The sequence below is a fragment of the Euprymna scolopes genome, chromosome 2 (genome assembly GCF_053919585.1).
Source record: "Euprymna scolopes isolate OS-2025 chromosome 2, ASM5391958v1, whole genome shotgun sequence".
In the NCBI taxonomy this organism is placed as follows: domain Eukaryota; kingdom Metazoa; phylum Mollusca; class Cephalopoda; order Sepiida; family Sepiolidae; genus Euprymna; species Euprymna scolopes.
This window is the reverse complement of record NC_136483.1, coordinates 65989133-66005936: the sequence shown is the minus strand read 5'-3', so window position 1 is coordinate 66005936 and position 16804 is coordinate 65989133. Positions and strand designations below refer to the sequence as shown.

The window sequence follows — 16804 nt, the reverse complement described above, 5'->3', positions numbered from 1 at the left end:
GTTGGCCACCCTAGAGTTTAGGACACTTGTAGCATGCTGAATACAAAAAACAAAGAGGGAGCATGTTGATAAAGTAGATAACTAATATCTGCCTGCACTAATCTTACTTGATTTTAATCATATAATTAAGATTTTAATAAGATCTCTTATAGAATATTGTATCCGTCCCGAACAACAGTATTTAGATATAGGAATTAGGATATAATCTTAAAATTGGAAGTTGTATAAAGAAACCTGACTAAACTAATAAAATAATTATAGGATCTCGACTATAAAGATAGCTTGGAATCATTTTTTAACTACTAGAAAGGAAAATGAGGGGTGAAGTCGGTCAGTTTTTTTTTTTTACCAGTAATTTTTTTAACCAATTATTTCTCTTAACAATATATTTTTATATTTCAAATATTAGGTTATTTAAAAAAATTTTTTCTCTTAATGTATTTTATTTCATTTTTAATTTTTGAACAATTGTTATTTTGTGAATATTTTTTAAAGTGGTATTTTCATTTTCTTTGAAATTCAGCATTCGGAAGCCCGATAAAGAAAGTGGCCGTGAACCACAACATTCCAATCCATTCCAACCTTTGTTTGAAACTAACTCCTTCCAAAAGTCCATGTACTGTAAAGATAAGATTTATGCTGGTTGTGAAGAATATTCCTTTGAAGAATTAAGAGCTTTACGATGGCATAGAAAAAATCAAGAAAAGACAAAACTTGCCATTGAAGGTAACAAATTTTTCTAAATTAACGATTTGATATTTTCAATTTTCTTTCAGTTTCGTAACAATTATTTGCTTAAGTGTTTCTAACTACAAATATAAAACCACAAAATGTATTTATGGATTTTACTGACAAGAAGGATTTTGAGATTTAAGTGACTTCCTGTCTCAAAAATATGCAAATAAAATTTAAAATCTTCAATAATTATGCATTTATTAATAATTAACTCTTTTTTTCTCTATTTTAACAGAAATAATAGTGTCAATACTATACAATCAACAAAGTACTCGTTACTACTCATGCACATAGTACATATATAATCAGTCCTCATGATATGAAGAAAAAAAGATAACTAATAATAAGACAAATAAAAAGAACATGTACCTAAAACCAAGCTTCTATCTTTACATCCTGAACGCTCTGATCCCCTGTCTGGCATCAATTGAAATGGATTGCGCTCGTCTTGGAGAGGTTCCATGTTTTGACAAGCTTTTGGGCTTCACCTTTACTCCTGATCTGAAATAGAACACATACATCAAATCTGTTGCCAAGGTTGAAGGAAAAATGGTGGGATCCTTCTACAACTCCAGTAGATATCTCATTGCTGATGCAATTCCCTATCTATATAAAAGTCAAGTCGTCCAAGAATGGAGTACTGTTGCCACATCTGGGCAGGAGCTGCTAGAAGCAGCATATCCTTCCTGGACATAGTTCAAAATAGACTTCGTAGCTTAGTGAGGAATGCCCTTTTCTCTTATCTGCAACATCTTTCCCACAGAAGAGACCTTGCAAGCCTGTCTTTGTTTTATCGTTATTTCCGTAACAAGGGCTTGTCTGAGCTCCAATCTCTGGCCCCCCCTCGCCAATCTTTCACGATAAACACCCGTCTAGCTGAAACCACTATCAATAATTTATCTGTGCCTCCATGCCAAATCAAAACGTAGATTCCATGAACAAAGCTTCTTTCTTAGAACTGCATTCCTGTTCCATTTGCCTGCTTCCCAGCTGACTATAACTTGGTTGTCTTCAAGTCCAACATAAACAAATTCTTGATCAACTGCCCTCTTAAGTAATCCAATTTACCGAATTTCCATTAACGATTACTACAATATTATCCCATTGACTACTGTACACTCTATAACCCTTATCCTCGAGTGGCCTCTGGGCCTTGATGAGTGGTGACTCCTATGTAAAAAATAAATAAATAAATAAGTGGGTGAATGACTCCTATTAGTTGCTGATTATTGTGGTATGAAGTTGCAGATCAGTAATGGTGTATGTATGGAGGGGGATTCTCTTCTGAGACAGCATGGAATTGCGTTTTTATTGTGTCATAAACCTGGAATAATTGGTTCAACTTGATTCTAGATTCATAGCATTTGCACATATATTACTGTCGCCAATTTGCGTTGTTAATGCTAATTGTGAGTTGCAGGCATTATGTATAACTAGGATGGATATCCGTCATTGCCCAGATTGACACACACACAAAGACACAGATGACTTCCCTTTATATAATAGACTAGCAAGGGCACCTGGCGTTACTCAGGACCATATAAAACAATGAGAAAAATTAAGTTACTTTTGAACATGCCTATTATTCTTAGGATAGAGAAATTTATGTCTATGTATCATTTGCTATTCTGAGCAAAAGAATATTTTACCTACGCTAGGACGGGTAATGTACAACACATTTAAAATAATTTTACCTACCCTCGGACGCGTAATATAAATGCACATAAGAAACAATTTAACATACTCTCAACAGGTATTGTACAACATATATGAAATAATTTCTCTTCCCACCAAGGCTACCATAATTTAAAGAAAAATGAAATCGTTTTTAGAAGATGGATCATTAGGATTTCCAAATTAATACATAAATACATTGTCTTGGATAATGATTAGGCAACCCTTGCTTCATCATAAATTTCAACATTACTGGGTTTCTTTCCTTCCTTACTGTAGGCACTATAATTTTAAGAAAAATTGTCATTTTTTGGAAGATGTCTCAGCAGGATTTTCAAATACTTGCATAAATACATTGACACAGTGATTAGACAACCTTTGCTTCATTATAAAATTCCACATTAGTGTTTCATTTTCTTTCCCATTTACCGACACCAAATTTTTTTTGGAAAAAAAAACGTTATTTTTGGAAGATTACTCAGCAGGTTTTACAAATACATACACAAATACTTTGAGCAGCTTAGTGATTAGGCAGCCCTTGCTTCACTATAAAATTCTACATTACTGTGATCTTTCTCTACCGACACCATCATTTTAAGTGAAATGATATCATTTCTTGAACATAACTCAGCATGTTTTCCAAATAATTATGTAAATACATTGACACGGATGGTGATTAGGCAACTTTTACTTTACCATGAATTTAAATATTAATGTAGTTCTTCCCTCCCCACCACCGACAACATAATAGTAAGAGAAATGATGTAATTTCCGGAATATGATTCCACAGGTATTCTATATTTTTGGAATATAACATTGTTGGAGATTGCTTTGTGACCCCAAAATGGGCATTACTCCCTCCAACCCCACCCCAAAAGAGAAGGTTTGGTAATCCCTAGAGAACTCCAGAGCATGTTTAAAAGCAACATAATTATGCTTCTTTCTACCCACCACTACAACCGTGATGTCATTCCTGGAGGATAACATTGTAAATTCAGAAAAATATGGATCACCCCTACAGAAACTGGCCTAGTTCACCTTCAAAGATCACCAACAATATATATGATTTTAAGTAATTTTGAGATCGTAAACTGCTTCAGCCATTTCCAGGACTGACTCCATATCCCAGTCACTGTAAAAAATGTACAAGTAATAAACTAATTTTGAGATGGTAAACTGTTTCAGTCGTTTCTGGGACTAAATTGATATCCCCCCTCCCCTTTTCGTCCCTTAAAAAATGTTTTCAGTGAATTATTATCGAATGGAAACTAATCTAGCCGATTATTAAAAAAAAAATAAATAAATAAAAAAATAATCAATATTTAAATATTTGTAGGAGGTTCTCAGTTAAAAAATAACAACGGTAGGAAAAGACATGAAATGTAATTAAAAATCAAAATAACATTAAAATTTTTTAACAATTTGTCAGCATAAGCAAAAACTTGTTTCTTTTTTTATATTTAAATAGAATTTAAATACTTGATATTTTTCCAAGCATTATGTTTTCTGTTAGAGGGACGTCACTTTTTTAAATAACATTTATTTTTGTCATAATTCTTGTAAAGTTTAACAATGGGTGTCAAACACCCTCTTAAAAAAAAACTTGCTTAATTCTATGTCTAATCTTAGGTACGAGTGGCAAGCCTCCTCCTAAAACCTTTAGCCTTAACAATAACGCTAAGTACAAGTGGCAAAGCTCCCCACTAAACAAACTTCCTCTGTGAGCTCATATAAACGTATAAAAAAAAGCATAAAAACGTTTAAAGAAAAGTGCACATGATTACTCCCCCTCCCCCCAAAAATAAATTGGTCAACTGTCCTAAAACGCTAGGGTTGTCTTGAAATGGTGAATTATTTTACGTTTATGTGAAACCAACCCCCACTCTAAATTCTAAAATTGTTTTTGTTTTGTTTCTATTAAGTCTTCAGGATGTTCACACATAATTTTCCTTAGCCCTATCTAATGATAGGGCTAAGGAAAAGTATGTGTGAAGTCAGAGTGGCAACCTCCCTACCTTCTCATAATTGTACAAAGACACTCTTAAAACCACACATAATCACCTTTTCGAAAACAAACAAACAAAAAAAAAACACCCAGGATTTATCTATCATTGGGGGTAACTGCCCTAAAACGCTTGAATGATTCAAAATGAGAAATCATTTTACATTAAATTCTAAAATAATTTTTGTTTATCTTTTATTAAAGTTTTTCAAGTTGTTCACATGCAATTGTCTATAAAGGTAGAATCACATATTTTGGAGAGGTGGTCAGATGGGGAGGGATACCGGAAGGTATTAATCTACAATAATACCAAAGAAATATTGCAATATATTCATTTTTAACCAATCCTAGATTTCGATTTCAATTTTTGGCACATAAAATGCATTATAACTAAACTTTGAGTTCTCTAACTTCTTTTCTAACGAATACATTGCAATCGCAGCATAATTATGTCCATTTACTGCAGATTATTTGGAAATCATTCATTTCTGGAGATTTTCAATAGCATATTCAGATTCCTTGCACAAAAATATACTTATGGCAAATTTCATTGCTTAGTCTTGTGTTTTAACAAAGGTATAGCATTTTTACTGAAAAAGTAGTGCAAAAAAATGTGACAAAATGCATATGGTCTTAATGAGAGGAAAATATCCAAACACGCAGGGCATAAAAATAGTTATAACTTCCTTGATTTTAATTGGATTTTAAAAATTTAAAAAGATTTTTTCTTAGCTTATCAAGCTCTTTCTATATATACCAATATTAAAATATTTTAAGCCATTTAAATTTTCTCATGTGTATTGCTACTAGTATGTATTTGCACCCATCTCATTCAATCCCGGGTGATGCCGGGCCTTCTGCTAGTATATATTTCCACCCGTCTTATTCAATCCCGGGCGACTCCGGGCCTTCTGATAATATATATCATTATACATTTTGTACATTAATCTTAGATTATTTTTAATCAGTTCATACGCATGTCACTTTAGTACAGTGGTAACGTCAGAACATTTTGAATGTTATTGTTTTGCTTTCGGTTTCGATTCAAGCTGATGGCACCCAAATACTTTTTTTTTTTACTTTCGAAAATCCCAACTCTGTAATCTAATATATAAACGACTATATGTCTGTTGGTTTCCATATGTTCATACTCTATCTCCTCCAAAAAAAAAAGTTTTAGAGCGGCGCTAGGGGCCTCAAATGATTGGATTTTTTTATGGGCTGTTCTTTTATGGGGTTTAGCCAGTAGTGCTCGTCTGAGCTCCATTCTCTGATCTCCCCTCGCCAATCTTTTTCAAAAAACACCCAACTAGCTGAAACCACCGTCAATAATTTTCCCCACTCCTTATCTGTGCCTAAATCGAAGCGTAGATTCCATGAACAAAGCTTCTTTCTTAGAACTGCATGCCTGTGGAACGCTGTTCCGCTTGCCTGTTTCCCTCCCGACTTCAACCTGGATGTCTTCAAGTCCAACACAAACAAGTTCCTGATGACCCCCCCCCCCCCTAAGTAATGACACTTTACCAATTCTCCAATACTATTACTACACTATCCCTTTGATTACTGTACACACAATAACCCTTATCTCTGAGTGGCCATTGATGAACTCCATGTAAAATAAAAAAAAAAAAGTAGAAATTGTTTATAAAGGGTCAAAAATGGGTCAAAATTGTTAAACATTTCATTCATTCGTCTTAGTTTATTTTTGATTTTTAATCTGCTTACATGAGTGTCACATTGGTACAGAGGTAACGTCACCAGCTTTGAATGCTACAGTTTGACAGTTCCTGGCTGCTGTTCCCGACTGGTAGTACAGGAGCCCTAACTCTTTGGTAGCGCTTAGAGCGGCTGCTCCATCAACAGTTGAATAATATCGGGTTGTTTGTAGTGCCATGACGCGCATGGAAAGGGACCCTGCACTCATCCCCGGTGGGCTTTCCTGAGGCCACAATCCTAATTGGAGAAAGGTCAGCTGATGGTCTACTTGTGATGCATGTCTGAAGCTCTGCATAACCTCTTGTTTAGCTCCCCCTTACCGAAACTCCTAAAAAAAAATATGACGATAGTACAATTTAAAAATAAGCTTAAACCAGGATTAGGGACAAACAAATTCAACTTGCCTCCTCCCTTGAGGCTCTCATTCACAAATATCCGTGGGCTTAGAACTAACTTAGCTGATGTTGAAGCATTTCTCTTAACAAATACCCCGGATATCTTAGTACTAAGTGAGACTAACCTACACTCCTCCATTCCCTCTAACCACTTGAACATGCCTGGATATCTCCCACTCTGCCGTAAGAACTCTGACAGACATATGCACGGACTTGGAGTTTACATTCGTAATACCCTTCCGTTGACTAGAGAAACAAACCTAGAAACAGATGATCAAGCCTTTATGTGCTTTAGACTAACCATGCAACACAATATTAGCTACTATTATTTTCTCTACCGCTCTCCCTCGACTCAGGACTGCTCCATAATAAACAAAGTATCTGACAGCATAGACACGGCACTGTCCCTCGACACTAGCGCACAAATACATGTATTTAGTGACTTTAATGTCCACCACAAAAACTGGCTTGGATTCTCTACTCACACAGATGCAGCGGGCAGCACAACCCATAGCTTCGCTATATCTCACTCCCTATCACAAATTGTTACATTTCCAACCCGTTTCCCTGACCAGGAAGAACAACACGCATCACTTCTAGATCTGTTTTTAACCACAGTTCCTGATGACTGCATAACGAAGGCCCACAGCCCACTTGGGAACGCTGATCATGCAGTGATAATTGTTGAAATCGCCCTAAACTCTAGACCCAAAACTGAGGAGCCAGTGCTCAAAACGAGATATTATAATAAGGCTGACTGGGAAGCCATCAGGGAACTAATTAGAGATGCTCCATGGAAAAATATTTTCTCTCTCCCTGCTGAACAATGTGCAAACGAGACCACTGACTGGTTCAAAACTGCGATCGAAGCGCATGTTCCCATGCGGAAATTTTATAGTAAGCCCCACTCTCCCCAATGGTTTACGTCGACTTGTGCAACTGCCATTGCTCAAAAGCAGCATGCATACCGTAGGTTTAACCGACATCAGTCCAGTTCAAACAGACTGAAGTATATAGAAGCTAGAAATAACGTTAAGAAAGAAATAGCGACAGCTAAGAGAGAATTTACGGAAACCACTAAAAAGCGCATCGAAGCACAAAAACTAGGAACTCGAGACTTCTGGAAAATCTACAACAGTGTAGTAAATAATGGGCAATCAACAATTCCCCCACTAACCAACAATCACGAGGTTGTCTCCTCAGCAACTGACAAGGCTAACATGCTTGCCAGTCGGTTTGCCTCAAACTCCACACTGGACCCTTCCAACCACCCCCACCTGACTTTCCTATGCGGACAGACGCCACACTAGACGATCTGAAAACCACCCCTGCTCAGGTGCATGCTATCATAAAAAACCTTGACACCTCGAAAGCATGTGGACCCGATCTTATCCCAGCTGTGCTATTAAAAAAGTGCTCAACCGAAGTAGCTCCAGTTCTCTCCAAACTCTACAACAAATGCCTTAATGAAGCTTGCTTTCCGGGCTGTTGGAAAACTGCTTCTGTTGTACCAGTATTCAAGAATTCTGGCGAAAGGACAGACCCATCAAATTATCGCCCCATTAGCCTCCTCCCACTTTTTGCCAAAATATTTGAGACCATAATTAACCATGCTCTAGTCCATCATCTTACAGATGCTAAACTTCTGACCGACCATCAATATGGATTTAGACAAGCCCGTTCCACAGCAGACATCCTAACTGTGATCTCTGAACGTATATACCATTCACTGGACAAAGCGGGGGAGGGCAGAGCGGTAGCTCTAGATATATCTAAGGCTTTTGACAGGGTATGGCATGAGGGTCTCCTCAGGAAAATCAGATCATACGGTATCACTGGTAAAATACTTAACATAATTAAATCCTTCTTAGATAAGAGAAAAATCCAGGTTGTCCTCGACGGTCGTACATCTAAACAATATGATATAAATGCGGGGGTGCCCCAGGGTTCTATCCTTGGACCGCTATTGTTCCTGATATTCATAAATGACCTCCCCGACAACATTGCCTCTGAGATGGGTGTATATGCTGATGACATTACACTCTATGGCAGGCACGACAGGAAGACGAATGAACACATTTCTAAAGAAATGGCAGAAACACTAGAGGAAGACCTCCAATCTGTAGTGGAATGGGGACAAAAGTGGTTGGTCGCGTTCAATGCTGCCAAGACTAAACTAGTTTCATTCAATAATTACAAGAAACCCTCTCTACCACCCATAGCAATGGCCAACGACTCTTTATCTGAGAGTCCATCTTTCAAACTCCTTGGCCTAACGTCCACAGGAAACATGAGTTGGAACAATTACATTGAAGGCATTGCCAGGGCCGCTGCAAGAAAGGTGGGCTCTCTCTACCGTGCTAGAAAACTACTAACACCCGAAAGTATCCTGTACCTCTATAAGGCCACCATTCGCCCATGTATGGAGTATTGCTGCCACATCTGGGCTGGTGCATCTGCTACTAGTCTCTCGCTCCTTGACAAGGTTCAAAAGAGTCGCAAACCTGATAGGCCCTGAACTGGCATCTAAGCTTCAGCCTCTGTCCCATCGACGAAATGTTGCATCCCTCTGCCTTTTCTACAAGTATTTTAGTGGTGAATGCTCTGACGAACTGCAATCACTTGTGCCCCCACGACGTGAGCACCCTCGACAAACCCGAAAGGCTGCTAAATCCCACCCCCACACTGTAGAGATCCCTAGATGTAAAAGATCTTTTTACTCCAATAGTTTCTTCCCCAGAACTGCTAGACTCTGGAATTCCATTCCAGGTCCCTGCTTCCCCAACAGTACTGACGTGCAGAAGTTCAAGTGTAACGTGAACTGACACCTTGCTGCCCGAATCCCTACATAGTACCCCAGTAGTTGTTGCCCCTGATAGTAGTCCCCTACACCAAAGTGGCAATTTGCCTTGTTTGGGGTGAAAATGTAATTAAAAAAAAAAAAAAAAAAAAAAATTCTAGCTGATTGCATCTAAATACTATTTTTCACTTTTGAAATTATGACTCTATAATAACATATACACGAAATCTGGACAAATTAAAATATATTAAAGCATATCTTACGATCGAGCAAAGCCGGGCACCCTCCCACTAGTATAGTAAATAATATATATACTAAATAGTTACCCAGCTGATTGTGGATGGTCTAATATATAATAAAGCTTTGAATATTTCAATAGGAAGTAACTTGATTCTTATGATTGTTTTTGTCACTTAAATACACAAGTCCATCTAAGAATTTAAAATTCGCCTACAGCAAACTTAATTTCATGTGATTATTTCACATTACTTACATTCAATTCTGCTTTATTTTTTCTCTTTGCTGGTAGACAAGTGTTGTATTCAATATGCTTTTACCCTATCTTTGTTTTAACATCAGAAATGAATAAACGTTTGATGGAGGAACAACAGAAAATATTGTTAAAGAATCGTGAATTGATGAAAGAGCAGAAAATAATTCAGGAAAATCTACGGAAATACACACAGACGGAAAAAGAAATTGCCAAAAATTTACAAGTTATGTAAGTGTTATTTTCTGTGTGTGTGTGTTTTTTTTTTCACTCTTTTCCACTTTTCTTATTTCGTTTTTTTTTTTTGTTTTTATTTTGTTTGTTTTTATTTCTTTTGTTTGTTTTTTTATTTCTTTTGTTTGTTTTTATTTTTTTTGTTTTTTATTTCTTTTGTTTGTTTTTATTTCTTTGTTTTTCTTTGTTTTTTTTTCCCCTCGTTTTTTTTCCCTTCGTTTTTTTTTCCCCTCGTTTTTTTTCCCCTCGTTTTTTTTCCCTCTTTTTTTTCCCTCTTTTTTTTCCCTCTTTTTTTTTTCCCTCGTTTTTTTTTCCCTCGTTTTTTTTTCCCTCGTTTTATTTCCCCTCGTTTTTTTCCCCCTCGTTTTTTTTCCCCTCGTTTTTTTTTCCCCCTTGTCTTTGTTTGTTTTTCTTTGTTTTTCTTTGTTTTTCTTTTGTTAGTTTGTTTTTGTTTGTTTTTCTTTTCTTTGTTTGTTATTCTTTGTTTGTTTTTCTTTGTTTGTTTTTGTTTGTTTTTCTTTTCTTTGTTTGTTATTCTTTGTTTGTTTTTCTTTGTTTGTTTTTCTTTTGTTTGTTTGTTTTTCTTTTGTTTGTTTGTTTTTCTTTTGTTTTTCTTTTTTCTTTTGTTTGTTTTTCTTTTGTTTTTCTTTTGTTTGTTTTTCTTTTGTTTTTCTTTTGTTTGTTTGTTTTTGCGTTTTTCTTTTGTGTTTTTCTTGTTTTTCTTTTGTTTTTTGTTTCTTTTGTTTCTTTTGTGCTTTTTTCTTTTGTGCTTTTTCTTTGTTTTTCTTTGTTTTTCTTTGTTTTTCTTTTGTTTGTTTGTTTTTCTTTTGTTTGTTTGTTTTTCTTTTGTTTGTTTGTTTTTCTTTTGTTTGTTTTTTCCTTTGTTTGTTTGTTTTTCCTTTGTTTGTTTTTCCTTTGTTTGTTTTTCCTTTGTTTGTTTTTCCTTTGTTTGTTTGTTTTTCCTTTGTTTTTCTTTTTTCTCCTTTGTTTTTGTTTTTTTTTCCTTGTTTTTTTTCCTTGTTTTTTTTCCTCGTTTTTTTTCCTTGTTTTTTTTTCCTCGTTTTTTTTTCCTCGTTTTTTTTTCCTCGTTTTTTTTTCCTCGTTTTTTTTTCCTCGTTTTTTTCCCTCGTTTTTTTTCCCTCGTTTTTTTCCCTCGTTTTTTTTCCCTCGTTTTTTTTTCCCTCGTTTTTTTTTTCCCTCGTTTTTTTTTTCCCTCGTTTTTTTTTTCCCTCGTTTTTTTTTTCCCTCGTTTTTTTTTTCCCTCGTTTTTTTTTCCCTCGTTTTTTTTTTCCCTCGTTTTTTTTTCCCCTCGTTTTTTTCCCCTCGTTTTTTTTCCCTCGTTTTTTTTTCTTTTTTTTCCCTCGTTTTTTTTTCCCTCGTTTTTTTTTTCCCTCGTTTTTTTTTTCCCTCGTTTTTTTTTTCCCTCGTTTTTTTTTTCCCTCGTTTTTTTTTCCCTCGTTTTTTTTTCCCTCGTTTTTTTTTCCCTCGTTTTTTTTTCCCCTCTTTTTTTTTCCTCGTTTTTTTTCCCTCGTTTTTTTTTCCCCTCATTTTTTTTTGCCCTCGTTTTTTTTTTTTGCCCTCGTTTTTTTTTTTTTGCCCTCGTTTTTTTTTTTTTGCCCTCGTTTTTTTTTTCCCTCGTTTTTTTTTCCCTCGTTTTTTTTCCCTCGTTTTTTTTCCCCTCGTTTTTTTTCCCCTCGTTTTTTTTTTCCCTCGTTTTTTTTTTCCCTCGTTTTTTTTTTTTCCCCTCGTTTTTTTTTTCCCCTCGTTTTTTTTTCCCCTCGTTTTTTTTTCCCCCTCGTTTTTTTTTCCCCTCGTTTTTTTTCCCCTTGTTTTTTTTTTCCCCTTGTTTTTTTTTTCCCCTCGTTTTTTTTTTCCCCTCGTTTTTTTTCCCCTCGTTTTTTTTCCCCTCGTTTTTTTTCCCCTCGTTTTTTTTCCCCCTCGTTTTTTTTCCCCCTCGTTTTTTTTCCCCCTCGTTTTTTTTCCCCCTCGTTTTTTTTCCCCCTCGTTTTTTTTCCCCCTCGTTTTTTTTCCCCCTCGTTTTTTTCCCCCTCCTTTTTTTTCCCCTCCTTTTTTTTCCTCGTTTTTTTTTCTCTGGTTCATTTTTTTTCTCTCGTTTGTTTTTTTTTTTTTTTTTTTTTTTTTTTTTTTGTGACGATCAGTCATGATTTCACAAGTTAGAAAAGTATTTCTTGCAAGGCATGAAAATAGTTACAATGTATTTTTTAAATATAAAACTTAAAAAATTAAGGTACAAGATTTAATTTCAAATTTATCAATTTTCAAAGTGCACTTTTATAAACTGGAAAAATTTAATTTAGATTGAATCTAAAAATTACCTTGAATTTATTTTATCTTATGTAAATTTTGTTGCACTTAAGAACTAAAGGCATCTATTATTTAGTAATTAATATAGGTATATAATTTTCAACTAAAAATTTTTTTGTACTATTAAAATTGTTAAAAAATGATTTTATATATATAATATATATATATATATATATATAATGAAAAATACTTTATAAATTAGGTATTTAAAAAAAAAATTTTTTTTTGTAATATCTCCATTCTATGACTGGAATGTATCATAGATTTTTCTGCAATTTAGTTTTAAAGTTGGTTGAATTCTAAATAAGCACCCCAGTTTTACTATTGCAATTTTGAAATATAAATTGTTGATTGAACATAATTTCTTTCTGAGTCCCATGAAAAACAAAGAATCTGTATTATGTACATACCTGTGATAGAAAGAAAATATACACAAAAAATATGACAACTTGATAAAGTAGGTTTTTTTTTTTTTTCTAAGCGGGGGTCGACTGTATTGCGACGTCATTTTAAAAAAGTGAAAGAACAAGGGAGGTAACTCCAAATAATTCAAACTTGCAAGATTTTGGAAAGCCATTCTTAACATAGTTAGGGAGGAAAGAAACCTCAAATTTGCTTAAAAATGGTTTTCTTTATAAAAATAAAATTTGATAAATTTGATTTTTGGTGTATGTTATTTTCTTTCCATCACAGGTACATACTTCGTACAGATTTTTCATTTTTCTTTCATCATAGGATTGAGTTTTGGACAAGCAATGAAATTAAATTTTTAAGCTTGTCTGTGTCAATCTTGTTTTCTCATTTTTCAGTTTTCATTTTATATTTTTTTATCTTTCTTGCAGGCAGTCAAAAAACCCGGAAATGTCTCAAGCATCATCTTTTACTAATGCTTCGGAAAATGTTGTTCCGTCTAATCAAAGCGGCAGGTAAGCATACAACTATCATGTATTGATAAAGAATATATATTTACAGCATTATTAGGTACTTCTGCAGAGAATGACTTGTTTTTCCATGGATGTTGCTCCTGGCAGCTTACATGAACGGGCAGATATGCTGAGTGCTGATGAAATTTTAAAACGCTAGAAAAAAGAAAACATGAAAGAAAACCTTTATCACGGAGTAATTTTGATAAAAAGAAATGTAAATACTACTAGCGGGACTTGTGAAAAATCCACATATGTAATGTTGGCATTCTGTAGATGTTTGGTGCCAAAAGAATTACAATAAAAAGAACTGAACAAACAATATTAACGTTCATCACACCAGCTGGAATCAAAATTGGGTATATTAATATGAAAATAGAAACTTATATACTCAGACCACTTTGCTGCCTAAACTGCCAAAAAATTTGGCCATTACCAAGAATTCTGTACTAGAAAAATATGTCCAAAAATGGAAACACAAAATGTATAAATTGTGGTGAAACCACCCAGCATACTCACCTGGCTCTAAGAAAAAAAAATAAATGAAATAAAATAAACAAAAAAAACATAAGTTTCACTGAAGTCAGAAAGATCATTGAATCAGCCTCCATAAGAAACTCGGTTAAATCGTATGTAATTAACAAAAATCAATAGAAAACAAAAACCTTCAGAAATCACAACCATAATAAAGATACCCAAAAAACTAGTTGAAACATCAAGAACACCTTATGACAACTATCAACTCAAACACCATCTGAAAACAACACACAAACAACGATGCCAAAAAGCTTCTAATTCTAATAGTTTCTTCCCTCGAACAGCTAGACTTTGGAATTCCCTTCCTGTTACCTGCTTCCCTGGCTGTACTGATATACAGACATTTAAATGTAATGTCAACCAACATCTTAATTGTTAATCTTTCTTAGGCATTGTCCCAAATAGTAGCCAAGTGGCGATATAGTGAGTAAAAAAAAAAAAAAAAAATCAAAAGTAAAATCTCATCAGATCCCAAAACCCAAACACAACTCCTAAATAAAAACCCCATAAACTACCCAAAAAACCTAATGAATGAACACCAAATACACTCTAGGAAAGAAGAGAACCAAACTTAAAAACTAATAAAAAATTTGAAAGACAGAGCTATCTTTACATCAAGAGCAAGAACTACAGACCAGAATAAATTTCAAACTCTAGAGACAATGCATAAAAAAAAAGATTAAAAATAAAATCCTGACCATACAAATGACTAAAAATATTTTACCATGGAATTGCAGAGGTGGAAATCAAAATATGAAGAAATAAAATATAATAGCATTGGCTTACAAGAAACCCTGCTAAAAGCAACTGACAATATAACCTTCAAAGGATACCCTATCTGCAAACAAATAAATCAAAAAGACACAACCAATCAATAGGCGGTACCTCGATTATAATAAAAAATCAGATATCGTATTTAGAACTACAACTGCAAACAAACCTTCAAAGCAGTAGCAATAAAAACTTCACCGCCACCGAATGATTATTTGTTTAATTTACATCTACGTCACAATATTTTCAAGATTGCGTTGCGAGATCGCCACCCGTAGTTTAGCCATAAAATTTGATTTTCTTATTTAAAAATAAAACTGATTTTTGGTGTATGATATTTTCTTTCCATCATGGGTACGTACATTATACAGATTTCTTTTTTTCATCAGAAGAATTCTGGGCAAGCACTAAAAATGATTTTAATGTGCATTTCTCCTAAATGCATATAGGTGAAAATATAGACATGTGGGATCATGTCTGCTATTTTTATTAATACAGATTAATGAAAATGTGTCAACCATTATCATATTTTTAGAGTAATTTTGAAGCCTTGAAATTGCAGATTAAATGAAGTATCATCATTGTACTCCTAAACCGTAAGAAAACTTTTTTTTATTATTATTTTTTTTAATACTCATCTTTACTCTAAACAAGGCATATTACCACTTAGACATAAGGGGCTACTAATTGGGGTCATGCCTAAGAAAGATGATGTTGCTTTACGTTACATTTGGATTTCTGCATATCAGTGCAGTCAGGGTAGCAGGAATGGAATTCCAAAGTCTAGCTGTTCTACGGAAGGAGCTATTAGAGCACATTTCATAAAAATACTTGTAAAACAGGCACAGGGATGCAACATTGCGATGATGGGACAGGGATTGGAGCCTAGTTGACAAGGTGGGACATATTGGGTTGGAGACCCTTTTTTGAACCCTATCCAAGAGGGAGAGACTGGTGGTAGATGCACCAGCAATATTCCATGCATGGGTGAATGGTGGCCTTGTAGAAGCACAGGGTGCTCTCAGGTATGAGTAGTTTTCTAGCATGATAGCGGGAGCCCTTCCTTGCAGCAGCCTTTGCAATGTACTCAATGTATTTGTTCTATTTCATATTTCCTGTGAATGTTAAGCCGAAGAGTTTGAAGAAAGAATTGTTTATCATGGATATCGGTGGTTGGAGATGTCTTGTAATTGTTAAAGGAGAGCAGCTTAATCTTACTAGCATTAAATGTTACCATCCATTTACGTCCCCATTCCACTATGGTCTGAAGGTAATTTTCTAAGGATTCAGCCATTGTCTTAGATTTGTGTACATCCGTTCTTCCCTCCTGCATGTTATAGAGTGTTGTGTCATCAGCAAATATACCCATATCAGATATATTATTATCAGGGAGGTCATTGATGAATATCAGGAATAATAGTGGTCCAAGGATCGACTCTTGAGGCGCTCTTACATTAATGTTATGCTGCTTGGATGTACGTCCATCAATGACAACCTTGATGGTCCTATTGTTTTCTAAGAAGGATCTAATTATATTTAGTATTTGCCCAGTTATACCGTATGATTTAATTTGCATGAGTAGCCATTCGTGCCAGACTTTGTCAAAGGCCTTGGATATATCAAGGGCTACAGCCTTGGCTTCGCCCGCCTTATGTAGTGCATTGTATATGCATTCAGAAATAACTGTTAAAATATCTGCAGTAGAATTGACATTGCCTAAATCCATATTGTTTGTCAGAAAGAAGATTAGCTTTTACAAGGCGGTGAACTAGTGCTTGATTGATGTCTCAAAGATTTTAGCGAACAGGGGAAGGAGACAGATAGATTGTGAGGATCAGTCATTTAACCAGTGTTCGTGTACATTGGTACAACAGAGGCCATCTTCCAGGTATTAGGCAAACAAGATTCAGCAAGGCATTTGTTGTAGAGTTTGGAAAGTACGGGAGCCAGCTGAGGTGAGCATTTCTTAATTAGTAAAGGAGGTATGAGATCAGGCCCAAACGCTTTGGAGATGTCTAAGTTTTTTATTATATCGTGGACATGGGAAGAAGGGGTGATTTCAGATCATCAATTGTGACTTAGTCTGCATAGGGAAATTTATGAGGGAGTTGTTTGTTGGCTCTAAGGTGGAGTTGGAGGCGAATTGCCGGACAAGCAGTTTCGCTTTCTTGATTGCTGTACATGCAACCTTCTGGTTGTTGA

The 16804-nt window shown here is 34.9% G+C and overlaps 1 protein-coding gene across 1 annotated transcript in view; it reads left to right on the top strand.

The window, feature by feature from the left end:
* Positions 1-16804, top strand: part of LOC145291834 (mitotic checkpoint serine/threonine-protein kinase BUB1-like) — an 85918-nt gene that overhangs the window by 27783 nt on the left and 41331 nt on the right. The window contains exons 9-11 of the mRNA XM_080137721.1: positions 524-726; positions 9902-10043; positions 13214-13297. Of these exons, the coding sequence (XP_079993847.1) occupies positions 524-726; positions 9902-10043; positions 13214-13297 (429 nt within the window). The remainder of the gene's footprint in view (positions 1-523; positions 727-9901; positions 10044-13213; positions 13298-16804) is intronic.